The following is a 27,480-nucleotide window of genomic DNA, read 5'->3' as shown; positions in this document are numbered from 1 at the left end:
ACAAACCTGTTCTTTCAGGGAGTACTCAAGCTTCCTGTGCAAGGCATTCTGGGAGATGTGGAGAGTGGCGCCACCACGCTACCAGCAGTGTCAGGGGCAGAGTACTCTAGCTGGACAGAGGGCTTGTTGTCTTACCAGTCGGTCCTGCTGCAGAAACTTAGGGCCTTTAAGGTGCACTCGTGTTGATAATTGAATCTCAGACACTTATTTGCTTCATATTATTCTACCCTCCCTTGAAAAAGTGGGGGTAAAATTGCTCTGCATTTGTCTTTAGTTTGGTCTATCGGTTGGTGGGTCTAACCATAGACCTTTTAATTCAGCGCGATATCTAGAGAACACTTTAACAGGCAACCATGCAATTTGGTATGATGCTTAATTGGTAGAAAGGAAAACAGGAAGATGCCCTGTACATTTCAAGGTTGACAGGTCAAAGAATGAGTTCAAAGGGTTTGGTCACAGTAAATTTGTTTCAGCAAGATATCTTGAGAATGTTTTGACCAAAGGTTTTGAAAATTAGTTAAGTGGTTACTTATGATGATTTTTTATTTTGAGGAATAAATTAAAAAATCACAGGTTATTGTAACAGTAAATTAGTTCTTTTAGAACACTTTGACCTGTGATCATGCACATTTCTATACTGGTTTCATAGGGGGAAAACAGGAGGCATTTCGATTTTGAGGTCAAATGGTCAAAGGTAGGGGCACAGGAAATTGTGTTGAGAAATTAGATTCTTCATAATACCTTGAGAATGCTTGCATCTCCAATCATCTTAATTATACCCCCACAAACAAAGTTTAGGGGGGTATATAGGAGTGAGCTTGTCTGTCTGTCTGTCGGTTGGTTGGTCCGTATTAAGTGTCTGCTATCTAATTATCCTCCGCCATAGGCGGGAGGATATTGTTATGGCGTTGTCCGTCCGGCTTTTTTGTGTCCGGAGCAATATCTTGGAAGTGCTATGGCAGATTTCATTGAAACTTGGTACGAGTATATATATGGATAAGAGGATGATGCACGCCAAATGGCATTGTACACCATATGTTAATAACGAAGTTATGGCCCTTTGTATCTTGAAAAAAATGCTTTTTTTCTGTGACAAAGCTCTAGTTTGGCGGGGGATTTAAATTCAACGAATTTGCTTGTTCAAGTTGTTTTCATACGATCTTCACTAAACTTGGTCAGATGTTGTATCTAGATGACGTCTAGGTCAAGTTAGAATATGGGTCATGCCGAGTCAAAAACTAGGTCATGGGGTCACTTAGTGCGTTTTAAAGATTGAGCGTGGTGTCCGCTCTCTAATTAAAGTAGTTTTCATCCGAGCTTCACCAAACTTGGTCAGAAGATGTATCTAGATGATGTCTAGGTCAAGTTTGAATATGGGTCATGCAGGGTCAAAAACTAGGTCACAGGGTCACTTATTGTGTTTTAAACATTCAGCATGTTGGCCGCTCTCTCATTCAAGTAATTTTCATTTGATCTTCACCAATCTTGGTCAGAAGTTTTATCTAGATGATCTTAAGGCCAAGTTCGAACATAGGCCATGCCAGATCCAAAACTGGGTCACAGGGTCACTTAGTACGTTTTACACATAAAGCATGGTGTCTGCTGTCTAATTCAAGTAGTTTTCATCCGATCTTCACCACACTTGGTCAGAAGTTGTATCTAGATGATGTGTAGATCAAGTTTGAACATGGGCCATGCTGGGTCATAAACTAGGTCACGGGGTCACTTAGTGCATTTTAAACATTGAGCATGGTGTCCGCAGTTTTTTGTAAAGACAACATGCAAAATATTCTGTGTCAATGCAGCATGTGGGGGTATTCGTCACATCTGTGACAAAGCTCTAGTTGGTATGCTGCTTTACTGTAATAATTACACATATAGATTTGGGGTCAACACCTCAAATGTCAAGGTTACAAGGACTTGTAACAGAAATTAGTTTCCTCACAATTGGAAAATTGGAGTAGGGATAATTTGAATTGCAAATAAGAGACCTATTAAAATTAATTTCATCAGTTCAAAGGTCAAAGTCACAGGTGCTTATATCATGAAATCGGTTTTCACTATAACTAGAGAATTCTTAGGCTCATAAAAATAAGTATGCTAATTATACTTGACGACGGATGGCCTCTAGTAAAAGGGACGACTAGGCTGTGTACGACGGATGACCCGTAGTTAAAGGGACGACTAGGCTGTGTATTTGTATTTCTTTTGACCTTGCGGTCAGGGATAACCCATGAAAGTGCAAGCACTTATTTCCAATGGGGTCCTTTGGTTTTTGCTTAAGAGACAGCAAGCAGAAGAGACAGTATTGGGATACAAGGAATCCGGGTGCGATACCCTAGCTCTTTGCAAATAGATCCCTTGGTTCTTTATGTGCTCAGTGTATAGCACCGATAAACGCGAGAATTACCTGGGTTTCATACCACTTCATCTCTAGTTGGGTAGGAAACACTTGAAGCATTTCTGAAATTTCCAGTGCCCCGGCCAGGAACTGAACCAGAGACCTCAGGAATGGTAGACCAGTGTGTTACCAACTGCACCACCCAATTCTGCAATTCTGGGGCATACATGTTTTGCAAATATCTCTTGGTTCTTTATCAGCTAAATTGACTTTTTGTATAAATATATAATAATAATAATATAGAAAATATTAATAGTGAGAGTCATTTTTGCAAATGTGCAAAATTAAGAATCATACAATAATTTTTCAGTATTTTGTTTACAGTGTATTAACATTAAAAATGCAAAATGACATGTATGTGTTTTGATCTACTTTTTCAGGCGCCAGATGTCACAGTGATGAACCCAACATTGGCAACAGCAGCAGAGCAGTTACCACTACAGTTTAAACTAGGTCAGCTGTGCAGCAGACTCAACAAGCACTGGATCACCGTGGTAATGAGGTCACGGTACTGTGAGAGGATAGCAGTGGTTGACCAGTTTACTGGAGAGCTCATTGAGGAAATTCATGCCCTTCAAGCTTTGGAGATCAACAGGGTAAATTTTAGAGGTCAATAAGTATAGATTTAGAGGTCAATAGAGAAAGCTATAGAGGTACAAAGGGTGACCTTTGCAGGTAATTTTGGTAAGCTTTAAAGGTCCTCGTGGTAATTTGTACAGGTCAATAGGTTAAACTTTAAAGGTCAATATGGTATGTAGTGGCCAAGCTCTTTAGGTCAACAAAGAATGTTTCAGAGGTCAACAGGTTAAGATTTTTAAGTCATTAGAATAAGCTTCAGAGGTCAACCGGGTAAGTAGAGGTTATAAGGGTTAAATGTAGAGGCCATAAGAGTAGCTTTAATTGTTACTACATGTATGATAATTTTTGAAGTCAGTATAGTTATGACTGTAATGTTAGAGGACAATAATTATGGTAATGTTAGAGGTCTGGGAGGTAATCTAAGAGAGTCAGTAAGGTATCTTTGAGTTCTGTATAGTAATGGTAGAAGTGGGTATGGAATCTTTGAGGTCAGTATGGTATTCTTCAAGAATCAGAATGTACAGTCAATCTTGTGCTTGTGACCTCTTGAATTAAGCAACTTTTGTCTTATGCGACCACCTTAAATCCCGCCCAAGCATTTTAACTATATTTTCATATTGTATTAAGCAACTTTTGTCTTACGCGACCAGCGACCGCTTACTTTAGTGTATTTTAATGCCCGAGTCTTGAATTAAGCGACCGCTTTTAGGTAAAGGTGGTAAATCTGTTGACCGTTCAGGGATAAATCAGTGTTGATTGTTTATCTAAGCTGATAACATGAACGATTAACCTTTGTTTTGATTTCACACCAGCCATTTTCCTTGGAAGTGTCAAAGAGTAAAAGTGCACGTAAATTTAATCGCGAATGAGTTTGGAGTTGGAAAAAACCATTCTCCGTGCAAACCATTTACATTTTATTTATATTTAGATTCATTTGATTACAAAAGCAGAAATCGCTGTGTCAAAATGAGATAATCCGATATCTGGATTTAAAATCAAAAGTCCGCATTCATCACAAATGGCCTTTTTTTATTTAAAGACCATTTTATTAAGAGACCACTTTTGGTTACTCCCTTTAGTGGTTTCTAAATACAAGATTGACTGTATGTCAAAAACAGCTAGGTGATTGCTTGGATTTTTAGGTCATTTAGTAGGTTAAGGGTAGAGGTTAAAATGTTAAAGGTATACATTTAAGAAGTAAATAGAATAAGCTTTAGAGGTAAATTAGGCAACAGGAGCAGATCAACAGACTTAGCTTTTTGTTAAGGAAGTTTCTTTAGTGCCAATCTGGTTTGACGGAATGTGTCGGCCCTCCATGGTTAGAAGGGCACCTTACTCACATGGATTAACCCTTTCAGCGCTGGAACCAAATTTTAAAAGCCTTTGCAAACAGTTTGGATCCTGATGAGACGCCACAGGACGTGGCGTCTCATCAGGATCCAAACTATTTGCTATTGTGATAGTATTCTTTGAAAAAAACGAAGAAAATGCTAATTTTAGAAATTCAGCAGACAACATTTTAGCAGATGACAAATTTCCCAGCATGCAAAGGGTTAAGCCCTGTTTTATCAGAGCAAGGCTCATATGAAATGTTGATGTTCTGACAGCCTGTAGATCTTTTTGTTACAGAGTGTTGAGAAGGACAAACAGAAGTCGGAGGCGAAGCACATCAACCTGAGGAAACGCAAGGCACTCAGTGACCTTTTTAAATACCTCGCAAAGCTAGGTAATCATGCACCTTGATTGACAAACACAGTTTCAGAGATGGTATATTGAATTGGATAATCATGCACGTTGTTTAACAAAGTTTCAATTGTGTTATATTGGATTGGGTAATCATGCACGTTGATTGACAAACACAGTTTCAGAGATGGTATATTAAATTGGGTAACCATGCATGTTGTTCGACAAACAAAGTTTCAGAGATGGTATAAATAATTTGGTAATCGTGCTCATTGTTTGACAAACAAAATTTCAGAGATACTATATTGAATTGGATAATCATGCACGTTGTTTTACAAACAAAGTTTCAGAGATGGTATATTGAATTGGGTAATCAAGCAGGTTGTTTGACAAACAAAGTTTCAGACATGGTATATTAAATAGGGTATTCAAGCAGGTTGTTTGACAAACAAAGTTTCAGAGATAGTATATTGAATTTGGTAATCAAGCAGGTTGTTTGACAAAGTTTTAGACAGGGTATATTGAATTGGGTAATCAAGCAGGTTGTTTGACAAACAAAGTTTCAGAGATAGTATATTGAATTGGGTAATCAAGCAGGTTGTTTGACAAACAAAGTTTCAGAGATAGTATATTGAATTGGGTAATCAAGCAGGTTGTTTGACAAACAAAGTTTCAGAGATGGTATATTGAATAGGGTATTCAAGCAGGTTGTTTGACAAACAAAGTTTCAGAGATAGTATATTGAATTGGGTAATCAAGCAGGTTGTTTGACAAACAAAGTTATAGACAGGGTATATTGAATTGGGTAATCAAGCAGGTTGTTTGACAAACAAAGTTTCAGACAGGGTATATTGAATTGGTCAAGCAGGTTGTTTGACAAGGTTTCAGAGATGGTATATCGAATTGTGTAATCTAGCAGGTTGTTTGACAAAGTTTCAGAGATGGTATATTTAATAAGGTAAAAATGTGATATGTTTGACAAACAAAGTTTCATTGATGATATATTGAATTAGGTCATAATGCGCTATGTTTGACAAACAAAGTTTTAGAAAAGGTGTATTGAATTACGTAATAATTCGCTATGTTTTTGCATTATATTGGATGAATAAATTTAAGAAGAAATGAATGATTGTAAGTAGGTTTTTGGCATGACACCAGTTAAACACCCCTACTATATAAGGTAAACCAAATCTGTATCAAGACTGATTTATAATCAGTATTTATCCAAATTTAAAAAAAAAATGCAGAATGATATGACGTTAACTTTTATTCCCTGCCATAGGTGGAGGGATATTGTTTTGGCGTTGTCCGTCCTTCCGTCCGTCTTTCTGTCCGTCTGTGCGGCACTTTTGTGTCCAGAGCCATATCTGGGAAGTGCTTTGGCGGATTTCATTGAAACTTGGTACGAGTATATATATGGATAAGAGGATGATGCACGCCAAATGGCATTGTACACCATCTGTTAATAACGGAGTTATGGCCATTTGTATCTTTAAAAATGCTTTTTAATATAAGCTTAGTACTTTATCTTCATTAACACATGAGCAAGAGCCATGAAACTTGCCATAGTTGTTCTCAATCATCTGGGGGTGCTTCACATTCAACACCCATAATCCTAGGGCTTAAGGTCAAGGTCACACATTGAGGTCAAAGGTCACAACTTTTGTGTCCAGAAGCATATTGGCGGGGGATATCAATTCAACGAATTTGCTTGTTCTTTTTGGTTTCAATGGACACAAAGAAATAATTCTACCCAAGAAAAACAATCTCTGGGCCATTGGATATTGAACTTTTAATAAATTGGTTTTAAGTCTAATTGAAACAAGTACTTTATAAAATCAACTACCAGGGTAGTTTTTTTAGAAAAAAACAACAGATTTTTAGATGTCAAAATTCTTTTTGTTCACTCATGTTTTTTGTTTATCATGACAGGTTTGTCGTATCGTAAAGGGCTGACATCTTGTGACAAGAATGAAGATGGCGCGTTACAAGCGACCCCAGTGGATCTTGATGTGTCACTCAGTGGGTTAGTTAATACACACACATTTTACAAGACAATAAAACTCCTGCAGAATTGTTGATGTTGGCATTTTTTCTTTTTCTTCATGATCCCGTTGTTACAAAGTAAATGTAGTATACTTGAATCACAATGGACATCTGTCCGTCTGCCTGTCCGTTGACGTGAACTCTTCCACAGGCATTGTCCTACATTGTACATGTACAATATGTATATTTTACATGTACAACATGTACATTTTCCTACATTTAAAATGTGCAACATGTAAATTTTCCTACATTTTAAATGTACAACATATAAATTCTTCTTAATTTTACATGTACAACATTCAAACTGTCAGGCATTGTTGCTTATGAAATGAACTTGTGCTTGTGCAAGTTATAATCAGGTGAAAAATGACAAAATCCTATGCCCCTTTTTCAATTGAGACTTGTTATAACATCATGATTATTACATGTATTCTATTGTATGCTATTATGGAATGACCTTAGAAGTCTTTCGTCTGTCTGCCCATCTTTCTTTAAGTATGGCTTTTCTAAAAGTGTTCACCTACATACAACATTTAATTTTGGAGGCATAGTCCCTTATGATATTAAGTTGTACAAATATAATTTTTAACATCGTAATTTAAAAATTGCAAAAGTTATGCCCCTTTTTTAGTAATACTAATCAGTTAGATAATATACTTTATCAATTTATACTTTAAGGGACTTGTTCACAGTTTATCAAAATGAAAATTTTCAAAAATATGAAAGCATTAATATCAATCAAGCAAAATTAACGCTTCTGATTAAAAAAAATGCATTTTAAAAAATATATCTGGAAGTAGTAGTGGGCTACCTTTTTGATTATAGAGGTCCCTTGTTCAGACCCTTTCTTTATTTTATCATTTACCATGTTATGTTTATGACTCAAATTGATGCCAAATTCAAAACAGTATTGTTAGTTAATTGATTAAAATGACATTTAAAAAAAAAAGGAAAATCCCTTTAAAATAGACAAAATTATTTGTGATAAATCGGGGTCAGCAGATTTGATGAGTTAGCATTTGACCTCTCAGTAGCAAAGTGGCTATATGCAACCAGTAAAAAAAACAGCCTGACAGTACCTTGCTGTCAGTTCAGGTTTTATGCTGTTGGCTGCTCACCAGTACCCTAGGGTTGAAAATGAAGCCTTTAAAACTTGAATCTAGACAGAAAGGTATAGTCAATATGATTTTCTAAGGGACTAAAAATGCGTCAAAATGAGTGGGAAAAAGTTCAGTGTCCCTTGCTGTTTCAGAGATGCTGCAGTCCACCAGGCGTGGGACAGCTGTGAAGACTATTTCTACCGCTGCGTCTCTCGACGCGCTCAGTTGTGGTCGGCACTCATGACTCCGTCCCGGGAGCTCGGTACAGGCAACATTGAACGTTGCAAGGGTTTTGCTGAACATCTGTACGCCCTGTTGATAGAGCAGCAGACAAGTGTAGCATGCTTGACGCAGCAGTATACTGGCATTAGGTAGGCTGCTAGTTTTTTAGTCCTGTATGTATCTTTAAAACAAAAATAGGAGGCATGTTATTATAGGCATATTGTTAGGTCCATGCAACATGGTATGCATTCAGCATTGCACTTGTCCATATAAATGTTCTTCTGTTCGTCCCAAATTGTATGGGCTCAATTTACCTTTGAATGCTCTGGCAATTAAAACTCTTAATACATAGGAGATAATAAATTGACACTTTTTTATTGCGACCCATTTTAATTTAATTATGACCAGGGCTGGGTCCATTTCATATAAAAAAAAACTAATTATTATGCCCCCCTTCTAAGAAGAGGGGGTATATTGTTTTGCACATGTCGGTCTGTCCGTCCATCTGTTGGTCGGTCAGTCCTTCCTCCAGATGGTTTCCGGATGATAACTCAAGAACGCTAAGGCCTAGGATCATGAAACTTCATAGGTACATTGATCATGACTGGCAGATGACCCCTATTGATTTTCAGGTCACTAGGTCAAAGATCAAGGTCACAGTGACTCAAAATAGTAAAATGGTTTCCGGATGATAACTCAAGAATGCATAGGCCTAGGATCATGAAACTTCGTAAGTACATTGATCATGACTGGCAGATGACCCCTATTGATTTTCAGGTCACTAGGTCAAAGGTCAAGGTCATAGAGACTTGAAATAGTAAAATGGTTTCCGGATGATAACTCAAGAATGCTTACACCTAGGATCATGAAACTTAATAGGTACATTGATCATGACTGGCAGATGACCCTTATTGACTTTCAGGTCACTAGGTCAAAGGTCAAGGTCACAGTGACAAAAACGTATTCACACAAGTGACAGCCCATATGGGGGCATGCATGATTTACAAACAGCCCTGGTTTTCAATAAAATTTGAAACTCGTCAATTAAACTGCAGTAACTATGACAAATTTTTATGCCCCCCTTCGAAGAAGAGGGTGTATATTGCTTTGCACATGTCGGTCGGTGGGTCGGTCCGTCCACCAGGTGGTTTCCGGATGATAACTCAAGAATGCTTATGCCTAGGATCATGAAACTTCATAGGTACATTGATCATGACTCACTGATGACCCCTATTGATTTTGAGATCACTAGGTCAAAGGTCAAGGTCACTGTGACCCGAAATAGTAAAATGGTTTCAGGATGATAATTCAAGAACGCTTATGCCTAAGATCATGAAACTTGATAGGTAGATTGATCATGACTCGCAGATGACCCCTATTGATTTTCAGGTCACTAGGACAAAGGTCAAGGTCACAGTGACCCAAAATAGTAAAATGGTTTCCGGATGATAACTCAAGAACGCTTATGCCTAGGATTATGAAACTTGATAGGTACATTGATCATGACTCGCAGATGACCCCTATTGATTTTGAGGTCACTGGGTCAAAGGTAAAGGTCACGGTGACCCGAAATAGTAAAATGGTTTCCGGATGATAACTCAAGAACGCTTATGCCTAGGATCATGAAACTTGATAGGTAGATTGACCATGACTTGCAGATGACCCCTATAGATTTTCAGGTCACTAGGTCAAAGGTCAAGGTCACAGTGACCCGAAATAGTAAAATGGTTACCGGATGATAACTCAAGAACGCTTATGCCTTGGATCATGAAACTTTAAGGTAGATTGATCATGACTCGCAGATGACCCCTATTGATATTCAGGTCACAAGGTCAAAGGTCAAGGTCACGATGACCCGAAATAGTAAAATGGTTTCCGGATGATAACTCAAGAACGCTTATGCCTAGGATCATGAAACTTGATAGGTAGTTTGATCATGACTGGCAGATGACCCCTATTGATTTTCAGGTCACTAGGTCAAAGGTCAAGGTCACAGTGACCCGAAATAGTAAAATGGTTTCCGGATGATAACTCAAGAATGCTTACGCCTAGGATCATGAAACTTCATAGGTACATTGATCATGACTGGCAGATGACCCCTATTGATATTCAGGTCAAAGGTCAAGGTCACGGTGACCCGAAATAGTAAAATGGTTTCTGGATGATAACTCAAGAATGCTTATGCCTAGGATCATGAAATTTAATAGGTAGATTGATCATGACTTGCAGATGACCCCTATTGATTTTTAGGTCACTCGGTCAAAGGTCAAGGTCACAGTGACCCGAAATAGTAAAATGGTTTCCGGATGATAACTCAAGAACGCTTATGCCTAGGATCATGAAACTTCATAGGTACATTGATCATGACTGGCAGATGACCCCTATAGATTTTGAGGTCACTAGGATAAAGGTCAAGGTCACAGTGACAAAAAACATATTTACAAAATGGCTGTCACTACAACTGAGAGCCCATATGGAGGGCATGCATGTTTTACAAACAGCCCTTGTTTGTCATTTAATTATTCAAAATACATTAACTTTTAACAGAACAATAATTTTTTTTTTTTTAATTTTCACATTCTCCATTTTCAAAAATGCCTTGGAATTAGAATTCATTTTATTAGCTCACCTGAGCACAACGTGTTCATGGTGAGCTTCTGTGATCGCCTTTTGTCCGTCTTGTGGCATCAACACTTGCCTTGTTAACACTCTAGAGGTCAGAAGATTGGTCTTAATGATATCTTGGATGAGTTCGAAAATGGTTACGTTTGCTGGAAAAGCATGGCTGCCAAGGGGCAGGGCATTGTTCCTTACATGGCTATATATGGCTATAGTAAAACCTTGTTAACACTCTAGAGGCTACATTTATTTTCCAATCATAATGAAACTTGGTCAGAAGAATCATCCCAATAATATCTTGGACGAGTTCGAAAATGATGCCAGTTGGTTGAAAAACATGGCCACCAGGGTGCGGGGCATTTTTCCTTATATGGCTATAGTAAAACCTTGTTAACACTCTAAAGGCCACATTTATTTTCCAATCATCATGAAACTTGGTCAGAAGATTTGTACCAATGATATCTTGGACAAGTTAAAAAATGGTTCCGGTTGCTTAAAAAACATGACCACCAGGGGGCGGGGCATTTTTCCTTATATGGCTATATATAGCTATAGTAAAATCATGTTAACACTCTACAGGCCACATTTATTGTCCAATCTTTATGAAACTTGGTCAGAAGATTCATCCCTATGATATCTTAGATGAGTTTGAAAATGGTTTCGGTTGCTATAAAAACATGGCCACCAGGGGGCAGGGCATTTTTCCTTATATGGCTATATATGGCTTTAGTAAAACCTTGTTAACACTCTAGAGGCCACATTTATTGTCCAATCTTCATGAAATTTGGTCAGAAGATTGGTGTCAATGATATCTTGGATGAGTTTGAAAATGGGTACGTTTGCTTGAAAAACATGGCTGCCAATGGGCAGGGCATTTTTCCTTATATGGCTATAGTTAAATCTTGTTAACACTCTAGAGGCCACATTTATTGTCCGATCTTCATGAAACTTGGTCAGAAGATTTATCACAACGATATTTTGGATGAGTTCGAAAATGGTTCAAGTTTGTGGAAAAGCATGGCTTCCAAGGGGGCGTGGCATTTTTCCTTATATAGCTATAGTAAAACCTTGTTAACACTCTAGAAGCCACATTTATTTTCCGATCATCATGAAACCTGGTCAGAATATTTGTCCCAATGATATCTTGGACAAAATCGAAAATGGTTCCAGTTGGTTGGAAAACATTGCCACCAGGAAGAGGGGCATTTTTCCATAAATGGCTTCATGAATCTTCATAAAACTTTGTCAAAATATTTGTTTAAATGATATCTTGGATGTTTATGAAAATTAATCTGGTCTGTTGACAAACGTGGCTGCGTGGGTGTTCACTAGTAATGAAAGTTGGTGAGAACATTTGTTCTAATGACATCTAGGGCTGCAAAGAACAGGTCAGTTTTATTGAATCTCAGGTGAGCGACTTTGGGCCTTTAAGGCCCTCTTGTTCTTTTTTAAATTGTATTACCTGTTTATTTCCTCTTAAGAACTTTATTTAGTGATTTATTTGCAGTTTATTTTAATTGCAAAAGAAAATATAAGCATAAATGTATGTAATATCTTTCTTTGTTTGCAAACTACAGAACAACTCTGGCGGACATTTCACGACTGTCGGAGGACGGTGGCAAAAAGATACATCAGTCTGAAACCTGCAGCTGGATGGTAAAACTCTTCTATGTTCTAACTCTAACCATGTACTGAATGCTTCTTTTTCATTTGATTAGCCAGGAAATGGGGGCACTGTGTACAATATACAACCCTTCTGTTTTATTTCCAGTCAGTTAAGTCAATATTTTAAAGTGAACATAAAATGTGATATCTAAAACATTATTTAAAGTTCATATCTCAAAAACTATCAACTTGAAACTTCTAGGAAGGTTCATCGCATTAAGTAGGTGTGCTATTCACAAGAACCATAACCCTTACTTCCCAAATTCATTGCCCTTTGTGAGTTGTGCAAACATTTTGTCCGGATAATATCTTAACTATTAGTTGTATCAATATGAAACTTGATAGAAACTCTGTGGGTAGATCTCATTTTGTATTAAGAGTTGAACCAGGGCATATCTTGAAAACTGTTAGAGGCTGTCAACTTGAAACTTAAGGGGATGTTCAGTGCTTAATATCACATCTCTTGTTCCCCTTTTTAGCACACCTGAGCACAGCGTGCTCATGGTGAGCTATTGTGATCGCCTTTTGTCCGTCGTGCGTCGTTAACATTTACCTTGTTAACACTCTAAAGGTCACATTTATTGTCCAATCTTCATGAACCTTGGTGAGAACATGTGTCTCAATAATATCTTGGATGAGTTCGAAAATGGTTCCGGTTGGTTGAAAAACATGGCCGCCAGGGGGCGTGGCAGTTTTCTTTATATGGCTATAGTAAAACCTTGTTAACACTCTAAAAGTCACATTTTTAGTCCAATCTGCATAAAACTTGGTGGGAACATGTGTCCCAATAAAATCTTGGACAAGTGCAAAAATTGTTCCGGTTGGATGAAAAGCATGGCCGCCAGGGGGCGTGGCAGTTTTCCTTATATGACTATAGTAAAACCTTGTTAACACTCTAGAAGTCACATTTTTAGTCCAATCTGCATGAAACTTAGTCAGAACATGTGTGCCAATAATATCTTGGACGAGTTCGAAAATGGTTCCGGTTGGTTGAATAACATGGCCGCCAGGGGGCGTGGCAGTTTTCCTTAAATGGCTATAGTAAAACCTTGTTAACACTCTAGAAGTCACATTTTTAGTCCAATCTTCATGAAACTTGGTCAAAACATGTGTCCCAATAATATCTTGGATGAGTTCGAAAATGGTTCCAGTTGAATGAAAAACATGGCCGCCATGGGGCGGGGCAGTTTTTCTTATATGGCTTTACTGTATGGTAAAACCTTGTTAACACTCTAGAAGTCACATTTGTGGTCTAATGCTCATGAAACTTGGTCAGAATATTTGAACTAATAATATCTGGGCTAAGTTAAAAAATGGTTGAGATCAGTTAAAAAACATGGCCACCAGAGGGCGTGGCATTTTTCCTTAAATGGCTATTTACTACAAAACCTTGTTAACACTCTAGAAGTCACATTTATTATCCAATCTTTATGAAACTTGATCAGAACATTTGTTCTAACAATAGCTCGAGTGAGTTTGAAAATGGTTATGGTTCGTTGAAAAACATGGCCGCCAGGGGGGGGGGAACTTGTTGACACTATATTAGCCACATTTATTGGCCAATCTTCATGAAACTTGGTCAGAACATTTGTCGCAATGAAATTTTGCCAGAGATTGAAGCTGGGTCATATGAGCTCAAAAACTAGGTCACAAGGTCAAATATATAAAAAAAAACATGTTAAAAGTCACCTTTTTTGGTCCAAAATAATCTTCATGAATCAGCTTACAATTTTTTCAGAATAGTCTAGTTCCGTTGGCTTTCAAGTGAGCGCCTCAGGGCCTAATGGCCCTCTTGTTTTTGAAAGATCGTCTAATAAATTATTGAATATGAACAATTTCCCCATGATGACTTACGTTATAATGTCAAGCACTTGAATAGTCGAGCGCGGTGTCCTCTGACAGCTCTTGATAAAGATTACAAAGACTAAAATTGTGAAAACGCTGACACATTTTGTCTTCCCAAATCCTCCATTTTAGATAATGTTCAATATACCATTATAAAGTTTTCCCTCTCAATTCTCACAGAGGAGGTTATCACGTGATGATCTAAAGGCAATCAAGATGGCGACGTCAATGCCGAAACAGGTATTTTTCGCCGTTTTATACCCTTTATTACTTGTATTTAATTATTAAATGCCGCTCTGTTTCCAGCCATATCAGCAAGAAAGTGATTAGCGTTTATTTCGTAGTAAAATTCGCTCTAAATCTCGAGTTTACCAGGTAACAAATTTCTTAGCGGGAGCTGTTCGCCATGTAATTTGTGATCTTTGCTGGGTTCACTTATTGAATAACTCTCCCGCATACAAAAAGAGACATATTTATATTTAAAATCTGTAACCGAGTATTCGTTTGATGTTTATACAGCGGTCTTGTATAAAGAAGACATCTAAAACTTGTCTTAAACAGTTTTATGAACCAAAATTGTGTATGATCTAAATGGGTCCCGCTTTTGAGATGATCTCAAAGGGTTCCCGTTAATAGGAAAACAGGAATCCTCATTTGATACTTATCTTTGATGAGCTCATGTACGTCACGGTAATCACACAGGTTGCAGCTTTATATGCGAGTGTGTATTTGTGTAAATGTGTGGGTATTTAGGCATACGTATAAGACGTAAAGTATGGCAACATTGAAATGTCACCCATAGTTGTTGATTCCTCTTGCTATGTGTTGCTACAACTTTTCATGTAATATTAGCATGCAAACGCGTAAATGAATAATGAACAAAATGTTATCGTTCGATTGTTTCAAACACACGAAGTGACGCGCGAGAACGTATCACGAAATATCGCACTTGTGTAGGTAGCCTAAAAGGCGATATATCGTGTTTAATATTTTATCCCATTCAGAGGCGTATCCAGAATTTTTTCCGAGAGGGGCCTCAACTGGGGAGGGTGCGGGAGGGGTGTCCCCTTCCGTCGTTGATTTTTTTTTAAAATGGTACCTTCAAATGATGCAATTTCATGCTATCTAATCAGCATTTTGCATGATAAAAGTGCATGTAAAACAAGAACTTGAGTTTAGACATCAAGTGTGACAGACACACAGACAGACAGACACACAGGGGTAAATCAAATGTCTCTCAAACCAGTATTTTGTTTTAATAACATTACTACGCTTAAAATAATTATAGACACGAATAAAATAAGATTTTTTTTTATTGTATTAAAAATCTTACTTCAACAGAAATAGTCCAAATTTATGCCTTTTCCATGCATTTTTTCGGTACTCTTAATTAAACTTGCGCATAAATTGCAGACCACTGCGCTAGTGTAAACACATAATTTCAAGTATTTGATTTATTTTAAAGAAAATTCGTTTACTTTTCACGATTCCCAGAAATTGTTGCAAGGAACAATCTGTGCGCGCACATCGCGAAAATATGAGACATGCCGATATTCACATGTTCAGTGGGTATACCCTGTCCCGATTTGATGATAATTTTATCCAATCTTTGAATAGTAATATATATGCCGAAATTATATTGGAACAAATTGCGAACGTTGTTTTGTTTTGTTTTCAGTTCTTGAGCACTTTTTCATGTCAATGTTGCTCAAAAGAAGATCGACCGTTAAAACAGAAACTTATTAAATGGTAAATAAAAGTTATAAAAAAATTAAAATTAATCTTTCGGTTTCTCTAAATTTGTTCAGTGAATCGAATTTTCGAAGTTTTGTTGACCTCATGTCTATTGCAATCGAGTACTTTCGCTTTTCGGATGTTACCTCTCGACTCAAGGTAAACATTGCGCGAAGTGTATGTCATTTGCGGATGTGTATGGAACTATCGGCTTTGTGTGGTTAAACACGCTCTAAATAAACAATTTTGACATGAATTAAACAGGAATGAAATAAATCTTTTTAGGTACATCGTTTATTGCGGCAATGTTTGAATTCATTCAGAAATTATTTTAGTTGTTTCCTTAACCGCTCGACTGAAGGTAATTGGAGGATATTGTTTTTCACAAGTCACATGCGGCAGCCATTTGTAAACATTTACCTATAGCTAAATGTATCGATGAATTTCATAAGTTGAATGTATCTCCTTCAGCCAATCAAATAGCGCAGTTTATCACTTACAGTCAATGAAGCGTGCAGTTGAGCTGGCGAAGGTTAGATCGTCTGTACACATGCCTGGGGCTAATCACACAAATTGACAGCTGTTAATGGCCTAATTAGGGGCATATGACAGGAAATACACAAGTGGATTGGAACTGTAAGGGGATCATTTTTTTTAAAATCATATATAGCCAGCCAGCTGGGGGGGGGGGGGGGCTTTAGCCCCCTAGCCCCCCACCTAAATACGCCTCTGCCATTTTCACCGCGACATTGACGGTATAACACGTTGTGAAATATACTTGCTTGTATTCAACACTGTGGAATATACCTGTCGCGTGCACGGACTACTTTTTAAATGACGTCATGCGATATGCGCTAAAATCAGGTCGATATTGTTTGGTTCATTGATCGAATTTTAAGGTCACCCATTAGAAGAAAATGTGCATAGTTTGCAGAAAAATATATATATGACATATTCACCAAAAGAAATGTTGAAATAAAATATAAAATTACACGATTTTTGTTTTGTAATTTTTTTATTTATATTTACCACTAAATGATTTTTCATAAGAAACAAAGTCCACAAAACTTAAGCTTCAAAATTATACGACCTTCAACCAGGGACCTATACAAACAAATTGTATAGGTCCCTGCTTCAACCTTTAAATCTAGTCATATGACATAATTTTTCGCCATCCGTATAATGAATCAGCTGATTGATGGCTTCATAAAATGACATACTTATTGCATCATTTTCCCCATTTTTTGACGATTTATTATAAACGCGACTTATTTCACATGTTTTCTACATGTACTGTATGCCGACATATCAGAATTGTCAATTGATCACATTTTCCTTATTTCGTGTAATGTGCATTGTTTATAACCAAAGCATATACTTTTGACATTTAACTTAAATATTAAGAATGTACAACAAGCCATACACATATCGCACAGTTGATGAATAATCTGCTATGTTTGCTGTCCTATTTAATTCACGTTAGGCATAGAGCTGTGTAAAGTATAAGATGGTAAAAATAGCACCACACTGGAATTGGGAACGTCCCATTTTGTACACGGGTATTTTCTACTCATTTATCTGTTGTGTACTGGAATGTTTTCCATTCTTTGTGTATTTATATATTAAATTATTTTCTCGTACAATAAGGGCATTTACCATAGATAAATAAAACATTGTGCAATTTTAAACATTATTATGTTTGTTTGCCGAAATCTGCAAATGCAACCGAGTTTACCAACGGCTATTATTAGATAAACTGCTCCGGTTCATTTGAACAGCAGTAATGTAGAGTACATGACGTAGCGTGTGACGAAGAAGAAAGTTTATCGCGTTCATAAACTCATTTGAATAAAGTGATAGAATGGCATAAGGGTCTTTATTTAAATATGCTGAAATAATTATTAAAGACCCTAGATGCAAAATCGTCAATTATTGAGTTAAATGGATTATTAGATGGATTTTAAAGGATAATTAAAGGTAAGATACTAGTTCTTACGTGTTTTTTTTTATTTTTGTTTGTACTTTTGTCGTTCAATGTTCTCGGGGAAATGATTTTAAAGGGGCCTTTTCACAGATTTTGGCATTTTTTAACTTATTCATTAAATGCTTTATATTGATAAATGTAAACATTAGATCGTAAAAGCTCCAGTAAAAAATCAAGAATAAAATTAAAAAAAGGAAAAGAACATTGCCCGGAGCAGGATTCGAACCAGTAACCCCTGGAGTCCTGCCAGAGTCCTGAAGTAAAAACGCTTTAGCCTACTGAGCTATTCCGCCGAGTACACATTCTTGACGTATTTTATACCTTATATAAGCAATCTTCGTAGTAATACGCAATTTAACGACAAAAACAGAACTCTCCAAATTATTCAATCGTTTCGCGTTGCAACGCTTTATAATTTTTAGGTTTTATTATCGTCAAAAGATGCATATAATGGCTATATTAGAGCATGGTAAGTATTCAGTATTACTGTTTCCTCACAAATATCATAACTAAAACGAAAATTTGCGAATCTGAAACAACTTTTTTCAATTTTGTCAATTTACCAAAGCGTGAAAAGATCCCTTTAACATGGCCATGGGCGCCATTGATGCATCGGATCACATACAGCATACCCATAACATTATATATAAAACACGTTCTGCGCGTCCTTAAATTCGTCGTCCGAAGTCGGAAAACGTATTGCCCTGTATATTTTGTCAAATAAAGTGTCAGTCGCTGCAATTGTCTGTTTACTCGTCAAAATTGTCAAGGTCGTCGATAGCTAAAGAAACTTCAGCGTACAGTTTATTTAGTATTGACAGACCTGTACAAAGTCGCGCCAGTCAAAAATCATAAAAAGCGACATTTAAAGTTATGGTAGCCAGAACTAGGTCGTCGATGGTGTACATGTGCCTCGCAACATAAACTTCTCTGTATTCAACGCTAACCTATTATTCTCTATGCGTGTCGCTTCGTGTATCGCGCAAAATATCGTGCGTCGCCGCGACTGTCGCGCAAAATATCGTGCGTCGCCGCGACTGTCGCGCAAAATATCGTGCGTCGCCAAGACTGTCGCACAAAATATCGTGCGTCGCCGCGGCTGTCGCGAAAAATATCGTGTTGACGTGTATCGCTTCGTGTGTCGTGTCTCGCCCTTGATGAAAGAAGGGCGAGATTATAGATGGCATTATCCTGATTCCGTATATTACCGATCAAAAAGCATGTATTAGTAAATTAATTATCGCTTATGGTGACATTCATATATGCATATTTTATGTATGCTCTTCCTAATGAAGCCACTGCAGTATAAACGCCTGTCAAAATGCTGCTCCGTGTAAAATCCATTCGAACCGGGAGCTTTCATTTATAATTATCGTAAAGTATACCAGTAATAGTTTTTAGTCGAATAAGCGGCATTTTGGTCGGTAAGATAATAATTAAAAATATTCCGGGAAAAAGGTCATTTCTCATGTACGTATAAATATTACATTTGTTCAGCTTCTGTTAAGTCCTGAAATGACTTTCTGAAGAACTCAATTTATAGTATCAGTAATTTAGGCATAATAAATTCGAACTTTGTGTCGGTTTTGATGATTAATTTAGTAAAATGTTTGTAGGGTAACGTCTTTGCATCTAAAAATGAAAATTATATGAAAATATACTACATGTTAAGTCTAAATTATGTTTGTGTAAAATAACACGTACATTTTAATGGTGCTTAATAAAATACAGACAAGAATGATATGTAACTTATTCATACTTACATCCCTCAATTTTTTTATTCTTGTGGAGGCTGTTTGATCGGCCACACGTTTTCCTGTAAAAAGTATTAAACACTGAAAGGCATGCGTAATTTTTATATGAAAGGGAGCGGCATCCAAAAGTTCTGTTTGGTTTAGGTTGATTATAGCTGATAAGTTTCGTCCTAGTTAATAAGTATCCTGTCCACATACTTCTATCACGTAAAAATTTAAACCTAAAAAAGCATTCAAAGACATTACGTTTTTCGGCTGAAACCGGGAACCCTTTGTGATCATCTCAAAAGCGGGACCCCTTTATATCGTAAAACCTTTTAAGTTCGTACTATTTGAAAAATGATTCGTACACATCTGCACTTTACCAAACACAGTAAGAAACATTCAAAGAATAGTCGTTTATGGATTTTAAATACAAATACTTCTCTGTTCGTATGCAGAAGAGTTATTTCACAAGTGAAACCCAGCAAAGATCATAAATAACATGACGAGCAGCTCCCGCTAAGAAATTTGTTACCTGGTAATGTCGAGATTTAGAGCGAATTTTACTACGAACTAAACGCTAATCACTTTCTTGCTGATATGGCTGGAAACAGAGCGGCATTTAATAATTAAATACAAGTAATAAAGGGTATAAAACGGCGAAAAATACCTGTTTCGGCATTGACGTCGCCATCTTGATTGCCTTTAGATCATCACGTGATTACCTCCTCTGTTCTCATGGGCCAGCGTGGTATTTCACAATCTCAACACTGTGTACACAGGTGTGTATTGTGAAGGTTGATTTATCACGTAATTCTAGGGGGAATTCCCCTTATAGCCATATAATTATTATTAAATTCAGAACATAATGCTGTGAATTCTTGAAGTCAATTAAGATACCAATATTTATGCCATTAGGATGATAATACTTATTAATAATCATATTTTCTAAGTCCATGTTTCACATATCATCAGTCTTGTAGATACGTGCCTTGTAAGGTTTAAACACCACATACATCATCAAAAATGTTGTTAAAACACAGGATATTGTTGTTTTCACATCTAACTATTTCTTTGTTTTCGACCTATCAATCAATCACGTTCACACCATAAACTTGTCTACCTTGCATTTTTTGGCGTGCTGTATTAATCCAGCTTTTCACCTGACCTGACCTTTGTAAGTGTCCAATAATATTCAAATAAAATTTCCCGCGGCTAGGTACGAATGAATACACTTCATTTATTCCATTGGCTGATTTGAGTATAACACCAAAACATTGGAAACATATCCGCGTCTTTGTAACACTGTGATACTGCATGAAACAATTTTATCTCTAATGAAAAGGCTCAATAGATAGAACAGTTTTACAATAAATTCTCAACATAAATACAGTTTGTGCGTGCACCTTTTATTTTCAGAGAATTACCAGCGCAAAAGCGTTTATACTAAAGGCTATGTTCTCATATTTAGTACCTACTTCCATATTCATGTCAACATGTTAACATGTAAAAGTATAAAGAGCAGTGGAAGCGAGGCCTCACTTTAATGCATTGCATTTCAACCCGCGAGGTTTTGGGTCAATTCGCGGCCAGTGTGTTAAAGTCAGAGTTTATATACAGTTCATCATCGGAGTTCGCAGCCAGTAAAATAATCGTTATATAATAAAGACTCTATCCGTGAACTAGGTGACCTGGAATTTTCTTTAGAATAGAAATATGTTAAATGAAGATATTCAGCAATATAATTAAGATATGTCAATAATAGATTATTAATGTGTTTTCAACAATACAGTGATAAATATTATTTTAGATTAATTTAACAATAATTATTCCACCATATTGACTATTGTATTAAGCATGAGCGCGATGATTCTCGAAACTGTTAATAATCGAATCATATAGCAATGTCCGACAAACCACTAAAACAGGTTTGTTCGAAGAACGCGCCTTTAAATACAGATACTTCGCGTGATGCCAGTTGACTCGTATGTTTTAGTTTAACTTCCATTCTTCTTTTGGTTTTCTGTTTTGTATCTAAAGGTTTATGACCAGCAATATGTAATAATGTAAAATAAGCCGCGAAAACTCCGCGTAACATCCCTGAGTGCGTGTGATGCAGCTAAGAACTGCACAGAAAAAGACATTCGCTATCATTGATCTCATTCATTGAATTATCAACGCGTTTATCTTTTTTAAAGATATTTCTTGGTTAACCTACCGTCACATACATTAGACACACAAACCAGGTTATTAAGTATTCAAAATGGCTGTGATGTTGCCTGCATACATTTCCCAGCATATCACATGAGTGTGAGTCATTCCATGTCTATTGTTAGCCGTGCAGGCTTGGAAAATAACCAACTTGCAAATTGCATTCGCAAATCGCTAGCAATATGCCAACTTTTAAATTGCATCTTACACTACATGGTTACTTCAATATTCTTTAAAATAAGAAATGTGAAAAAAACGGGTTGTTTTTGCAATTTCGAGAATACATGTTTATCAGTAAATTGGGTCAATCCATTGTGGGCTATAACCTAGACCAGTTGTTATCAACACTGAAAGGTTATCAACTTGGCCATGTGCCAGATCGTTATATTTCCTATGCAGGAGACTTGAGATATTAGTGTTCATGTATCAAGGAAGGGACTGTTTGAAATTGATAAATTGATCTTGTACATTCAGATCTTGTTGGCTGGTGGCCAAGTTATTTATACAACTGGCAAGCGGGGATCAATGTTGTTTTAAAGAAAGAATATCAAATAACCTATGTATTATGCACAAGCTATAATCTACCTATTGAATAGCTTACCAGAGGTACAAAAGGCCTGCTATACCTTTTCATAAATACTCTTGTACATGAAAGAAAGATTTTAAGATTTATAAACTGGTTGTTTATTCAACCTTGATGTGAATAGGAATATGTCTTAACAGCATGTATGATTTGGCAGAAAGTCAAGACCGGGCAGAATGGCTGGGCATGAATAGACCCAGTCAAATTAGATGCTGGGCTGGATTTGTAAATGTGCATTTAGAAAGTCAGTATTATTGGTTGAGGTTCTTTTTAGGTGGAATGTAATGTCGTTAAAGATGAGAGAGGATTCTTAACTGATTGTTCCTCTGTGTCTATTAGATCTAGGCCCATGTTCACCAAACTATTCTTGCAATTTAGTCTAAGAATAAAGAATATGCTTGAGATTTTTATTTAAAAGAGTTGCTTTTTATGTCCCCCACTATAGTAGTGGGGGACATATTGTTTTTGCCCTGTCTGTTGGTCTGTTGGTTGGTCTGTTGGTTTGCGCCAACTTTAACATTTGCAATATCTTTTGCAATATTGAAGATAGCAACTTGATATTTGGCATGCATATGTATCTCATGGAGCTTCACATTTTGAGTGTTGAAGGGTCAAGGTCAAGGTCAACCTTCAAGGTCAAAGGTCAAATATATGGGTCAAAATCGCTCATTTAATGTACACTTTTGCAATATTTCAATATTCAAGATAGCAACTTGATATTTGGCATGCATGTGTATCTCATGGAGCTGCACAGTTTGAGTGGTGAAAGGTCAAGGTCATCCTTCAAGGTCAGAGGTCAAATATATGTGGCCAAAATCGCTCATTTGATGAGTACTTTTGCAATATTGAAGATAGCAACTTGATATTTGGCATGCATGTGTATCTCATGGAGCTGCACATTTTGAGTGGTGAAAGGTCAAGGTCAAGGTCATCCTTCAAGGTCAAATATATGGGTCAAAATTTCTCATGTAATGTCACTTCTGCAATATTGAAGCTAGCAATTTTATATTTGACATGCATGTATATCGCATGGAGCTGCACATTTTGAGTGGTGAAGGGTCAAGGTCATCCTTCAAGGTCAAACGTCATATACGGGGACATAGTGTTTCACAAACACATCTTGTTTGAGTAGGATTTAGTTTTGTCCACCTCTTTTTGCCTAGTGCTTCATTTAGAATATTTATGCCCCCCTTCGAAGAAGAGGAGGTATATTGCTTTGCATATGTCGGTCATTCTGTCGGTTCGTCCACCAGGTGGTTTCCGGATGATAACTCAAGAACTCTTAGGCCTAGGATCATGAAACTTCATAGGTAGATAGATCAAGACTCGTAGATGACCCCTATTGATTTTGAGGTCACAAGGTCAAAGGTCAAGGTCATGGTGACCCGAAATAGTAAAATGGCTTCCGGATGATAACTCAAGAACACATATGCCTAGGATCATGAAACTTCATGGGTGGATTGATCATGACTCGCAGATGACCCCAATTGATTTTGAGGTCACTAGGTCAAAGGTCAAGGTCATGGTGACCCGAAATAGTTAAATGGTTTCCGGATGATAACTCAAGAACGCTTACGCCTAGGATCATTAAACTTCATAGGTACATTGATCAAGACTCGCAGATGACCCATATTGATTTTCAGGTCACTAGGTAAAAGGTCAAGGTCACAGTGACCCGAAACAGTAAAATTGTTTCCGGATGATAGCTCAAGAACACTTTTGCCTAGGATCATGACACTTCAAAGGTACATTGATCATGACTCGCAGATTACCCCTATTGATTTTCAGGTCACTAGGTCAAAGGTCAAGGTCACAGTGACAATAAACGTATTCACACAATGGCTGCCACTACAATGGACAGCCCATATGGGGGCATGCATGTTTTACAAACAGCCCTTGTTTAAATATTGAAATTAAATTAGAAGTTGAATGATTATGTCCACATATATTTTTATGCCCCCTTTTGAAGAAAAGGGGGCATATAGTGATCGGACTGTCTGTCTGTCTGTCCGTCTGTCTGTCTGTCCGTCTTTCCGTCATACTTTGCGTTTAAGTTTCGAGAATGCTCATAACGTCTATGTCCCATGAGATATAACCTTCATATTTGGTATTCATGTGTATATGGACAAGGCCTTTCCATAAGCACACAAATTTTGACCCCTGTGACCTTGACCTTGAAGTTAGGGTCTGCGTTTATGTTTCAAAATCTGCGTTAAGGTTTTGAAAAATGCTCATAACTTCTATGTCCCTTGAGATAGAACCTTCATATTTGGTATGCATGTGTATACGGACAAGGCCTTTCCATACGCACACAAATTTTGACCCCTGTGACCTTGACCTTGACCTTAGGGTCCGCGTTTAGGTTTCGAAATCTGCGTTTAGGTTTCGAAAAAAGCTCATAACTTCTATCAAGTGTTTATAGGGGGCATTAGTCATCCTATGTTGACAGCTCTTGTTTTAATTGATATGCACAAAAAATACAACCATTAGAACTTATAATGTTATTATCCCCCGCCATAGGCGGAGGGATATTGTTTTGGCGTTGTCCGTCCGTACTTCTGTCCGTCTGTCCGGCACTTTTGTGTCCGTAGCCATATCTTGGAAGTGCTTTGCCTGATTTCAATGAAACTTGGTATGAGTATATATATGGATAAGAGGATGATGCATGCCTAATGGCATTGAACATCAGCGGATAATAACGGAGTTATGGCCCTCTGTATCTTAAAAAAATTCTTTTTTTGTGTGTCCAGAGCCATATCTTGAAAGTGCTTTGACGGATTTTATTGAAACTTGGTATGAGTATATATATGGATAAGAGGATGATGCACCCCAAATGGCATTGTACACCATCGGATAATAACGGAGTTATGGCCCTTTGTATCTTGAAAACATGCTTTGTTTGTGTGTCCGAAGCCATATATTAAAAGTGCTTTGACGGATTTCATTGAAACTTGGTATGAGTATACATATGGATAAGAGGATGATGCATGTTGGCGTTGTCCATTCGTCAATAATACTTATTTGTCCAGAAGTATAATGGCGGGGGATATCAATTCAACGAATTTGCTTGTTTATCTTATATCGACTCTTTCATAGGTTTTAACGGTTCTCTTTGTTTTCAATGTTTTGTTACACTTATATTTGTCACTGTCAGTATTAGTTCCAGATGTAGCTTATATAATATTTATTATGCAACCCTTCGAAGAAGAGGGAGTATATTGTTTTGCACATGTCGGTCAATCAGTCGGTCGGTCCGTCCACCAAATGGTTGTCAGATGATAACTCAAGAACACTTAGACCTGGAATCAGGAATGTTCATAGGTACATTGATCATGACTGGCAGATGACCCCTATTGATTTTCAGGTCACGAGGTCAAGGTCTCAGTGAATTGAAACAGTAAAATGGTTTCCCAATGATAACTCAAGAACGCTTAAGCCTGGGATCAGGAAAGTTCATGGGAACATTTTGGTCATGACCGCCAGATGACCCCTATTGATGACTTGAAACAGTAAAATATTTTCCAGATGATAACTCAAGAACACTTAGGCCTGGTATCAGGAAAGTTCATAGGGACATTGGTCATGACCGGCAGATGACTACTATTGACTTTCAGTTCACTAAAATTAACCATTGGCTGCATAATGACATCATGTCCAATGAAATAATTTGTTCTAGTTACGCATTCATTCGATTTCTTTACCAACTTACAAATTGAATTGATTAGTTTTTATGCCTAAGTCTTGTGCGCCTGCAGACCCATATACGGAAAACCGGTGAGGACAAATCTCTTTTTTTGCGCCAATGATGCAAGGGCACATCCACGGCAGAACACTGCAATCGGTTTTGAATATACTTATTTTGTTACACATACAATCAAACAAATACCATATAATAAATGAATATACAGTCCAACCCCTCTTAAGCAGCCAGTCAAGGGAAACGGCCAAATTGGCTGCTTAAGCGGGGTGGCCTCTTAAGAGGGGGTTGGGTCATAGGGAGTCTGGAGTTGATGAGTGCATGGCCAACTGTTCAATTTTTGTACAAACAAAATTGTAAATATGTGTACATATACTAAACAATGTATAGATAAACAATGTATAGACTTTAAATAATTTTATTTCTTCCTTTCTAAAATCAGCTATAAAATAAAATTTTCATTCAAAAAAATAATATTCATCTTTCTAATTATCATCAATATCATCATCAGAATCAAGTCAATGAAAAAGAATCATTCTCATGATTCATTGTTTACACAATGCTCGTTGTATGGCCCCAATGCACTTAAGATGGGAACAGTTGTGAATCAGTTATGCGTGAAAAACTTCCGTGTCACTATCAATCAATAATTTAATTGGTTTATTGCAGTGTTATGGCTTTGTTATACCTACCGCAGGAATTGGTCCCCACAGTGATCTCCTCCACGATAAAATCATGGCCAGTTACTTAAGAGACTGATAATGGCAACTGAGTGTAATCCTCCTGGCAATCTTGCTTTTCATGCATAAATTATAAAAACATTTTTTCGCCGCGTAAAGGGTTTTATCAAAATTAATAAATTGAAATCATTGTAAATATAAAACAAATATAAATGCTTTGTTTAATTCCTAAATGAGAATACCGTAATAATTTGTAATCGGAAACACACTCCCAATTGTTTTATGTTAACGAGACGTTTACAAATTCTAGCACCAAAAAAGTCCTCATGTATTTCCTTTGTCCCGACAAATGTGCGCAAAAATTATGCACCATTGTACAATGTCACGTGAAAAGCGTGAGTGTATTGATTTTTGGATAAAACTTTTGTAGCACAGAGAACATGTAGATCAGTTGATTTCGGCTTAATGTTTCGTTGTTCTTTTTATCTTTTAATTGGCCGATAATTGTCATAATGTGTGCTTGAAATAGTATGATTCAACAACTACTAATAATAAATTATAAATTAAGAATCTCTTTTCCAGTAATAATAGGTGATATTCGCACATGCGGAAACAAAAAGATCAAACGGTCGCATATTGCTTTTAACCCGATAACCCGATAATCCGCCGCTAATTAATTGCAATTTGCAAACTGG

General features: G+C 37.0%; 1 protein-coding gene across 1 annotated transcript in view; it reads left to right on the top strand.

Annotated features, from left to right (window-relative positions):
• Positions 1-27,480, top strand: part of LOC127852622 (midasin-like) — a 115,475-nt gene that overhangs the window by 28,837 nt on the left and 59,158 nt on the right. The window contains exons 21-25 of the mRNA XM_052386574.1: positions 19-171; positions 2,782-2,997; positions 4,610-4,706; positions 6,596-6,689; positions 7,962-8,180. Coding sequence (XP_052242534.1) covers positions 19-171; positions 2,782-2,997; positions 4,610-4,706; positions 6,596-6,689; positions 7,962-8,180 — 779 coding nt within the window. The remainder of the gene's footprint in view (positions 1-18; positions 172-2,781; positions 2,998-4,609; positions 4,707-6,595; positions 6,690-7,961; positions 8,181-27,480) is intronic.

Source organism: Dreissena polymorpha, chromosome 12 (assembly GCF_020536995.1).
Source record: "Dreissena polymorpha isolate Duluth1 chromosome 12, UMN_Dpol_1.0, whole genome shotgun sequence".
In the NCBI taxonomy this organism is placed as follows: domain Eukaryota; kingdom Metazoa; phylum Mollusca; class Bivalvia; order Myida; family Dreissenidae; genus Dreissena; species Dreissena polymorpha.
The sequence above is the reverse complement of the archived record's forward strand: the minus strand, read 5'-3'. Positions and strand labels throughout refer to the sequence as shown.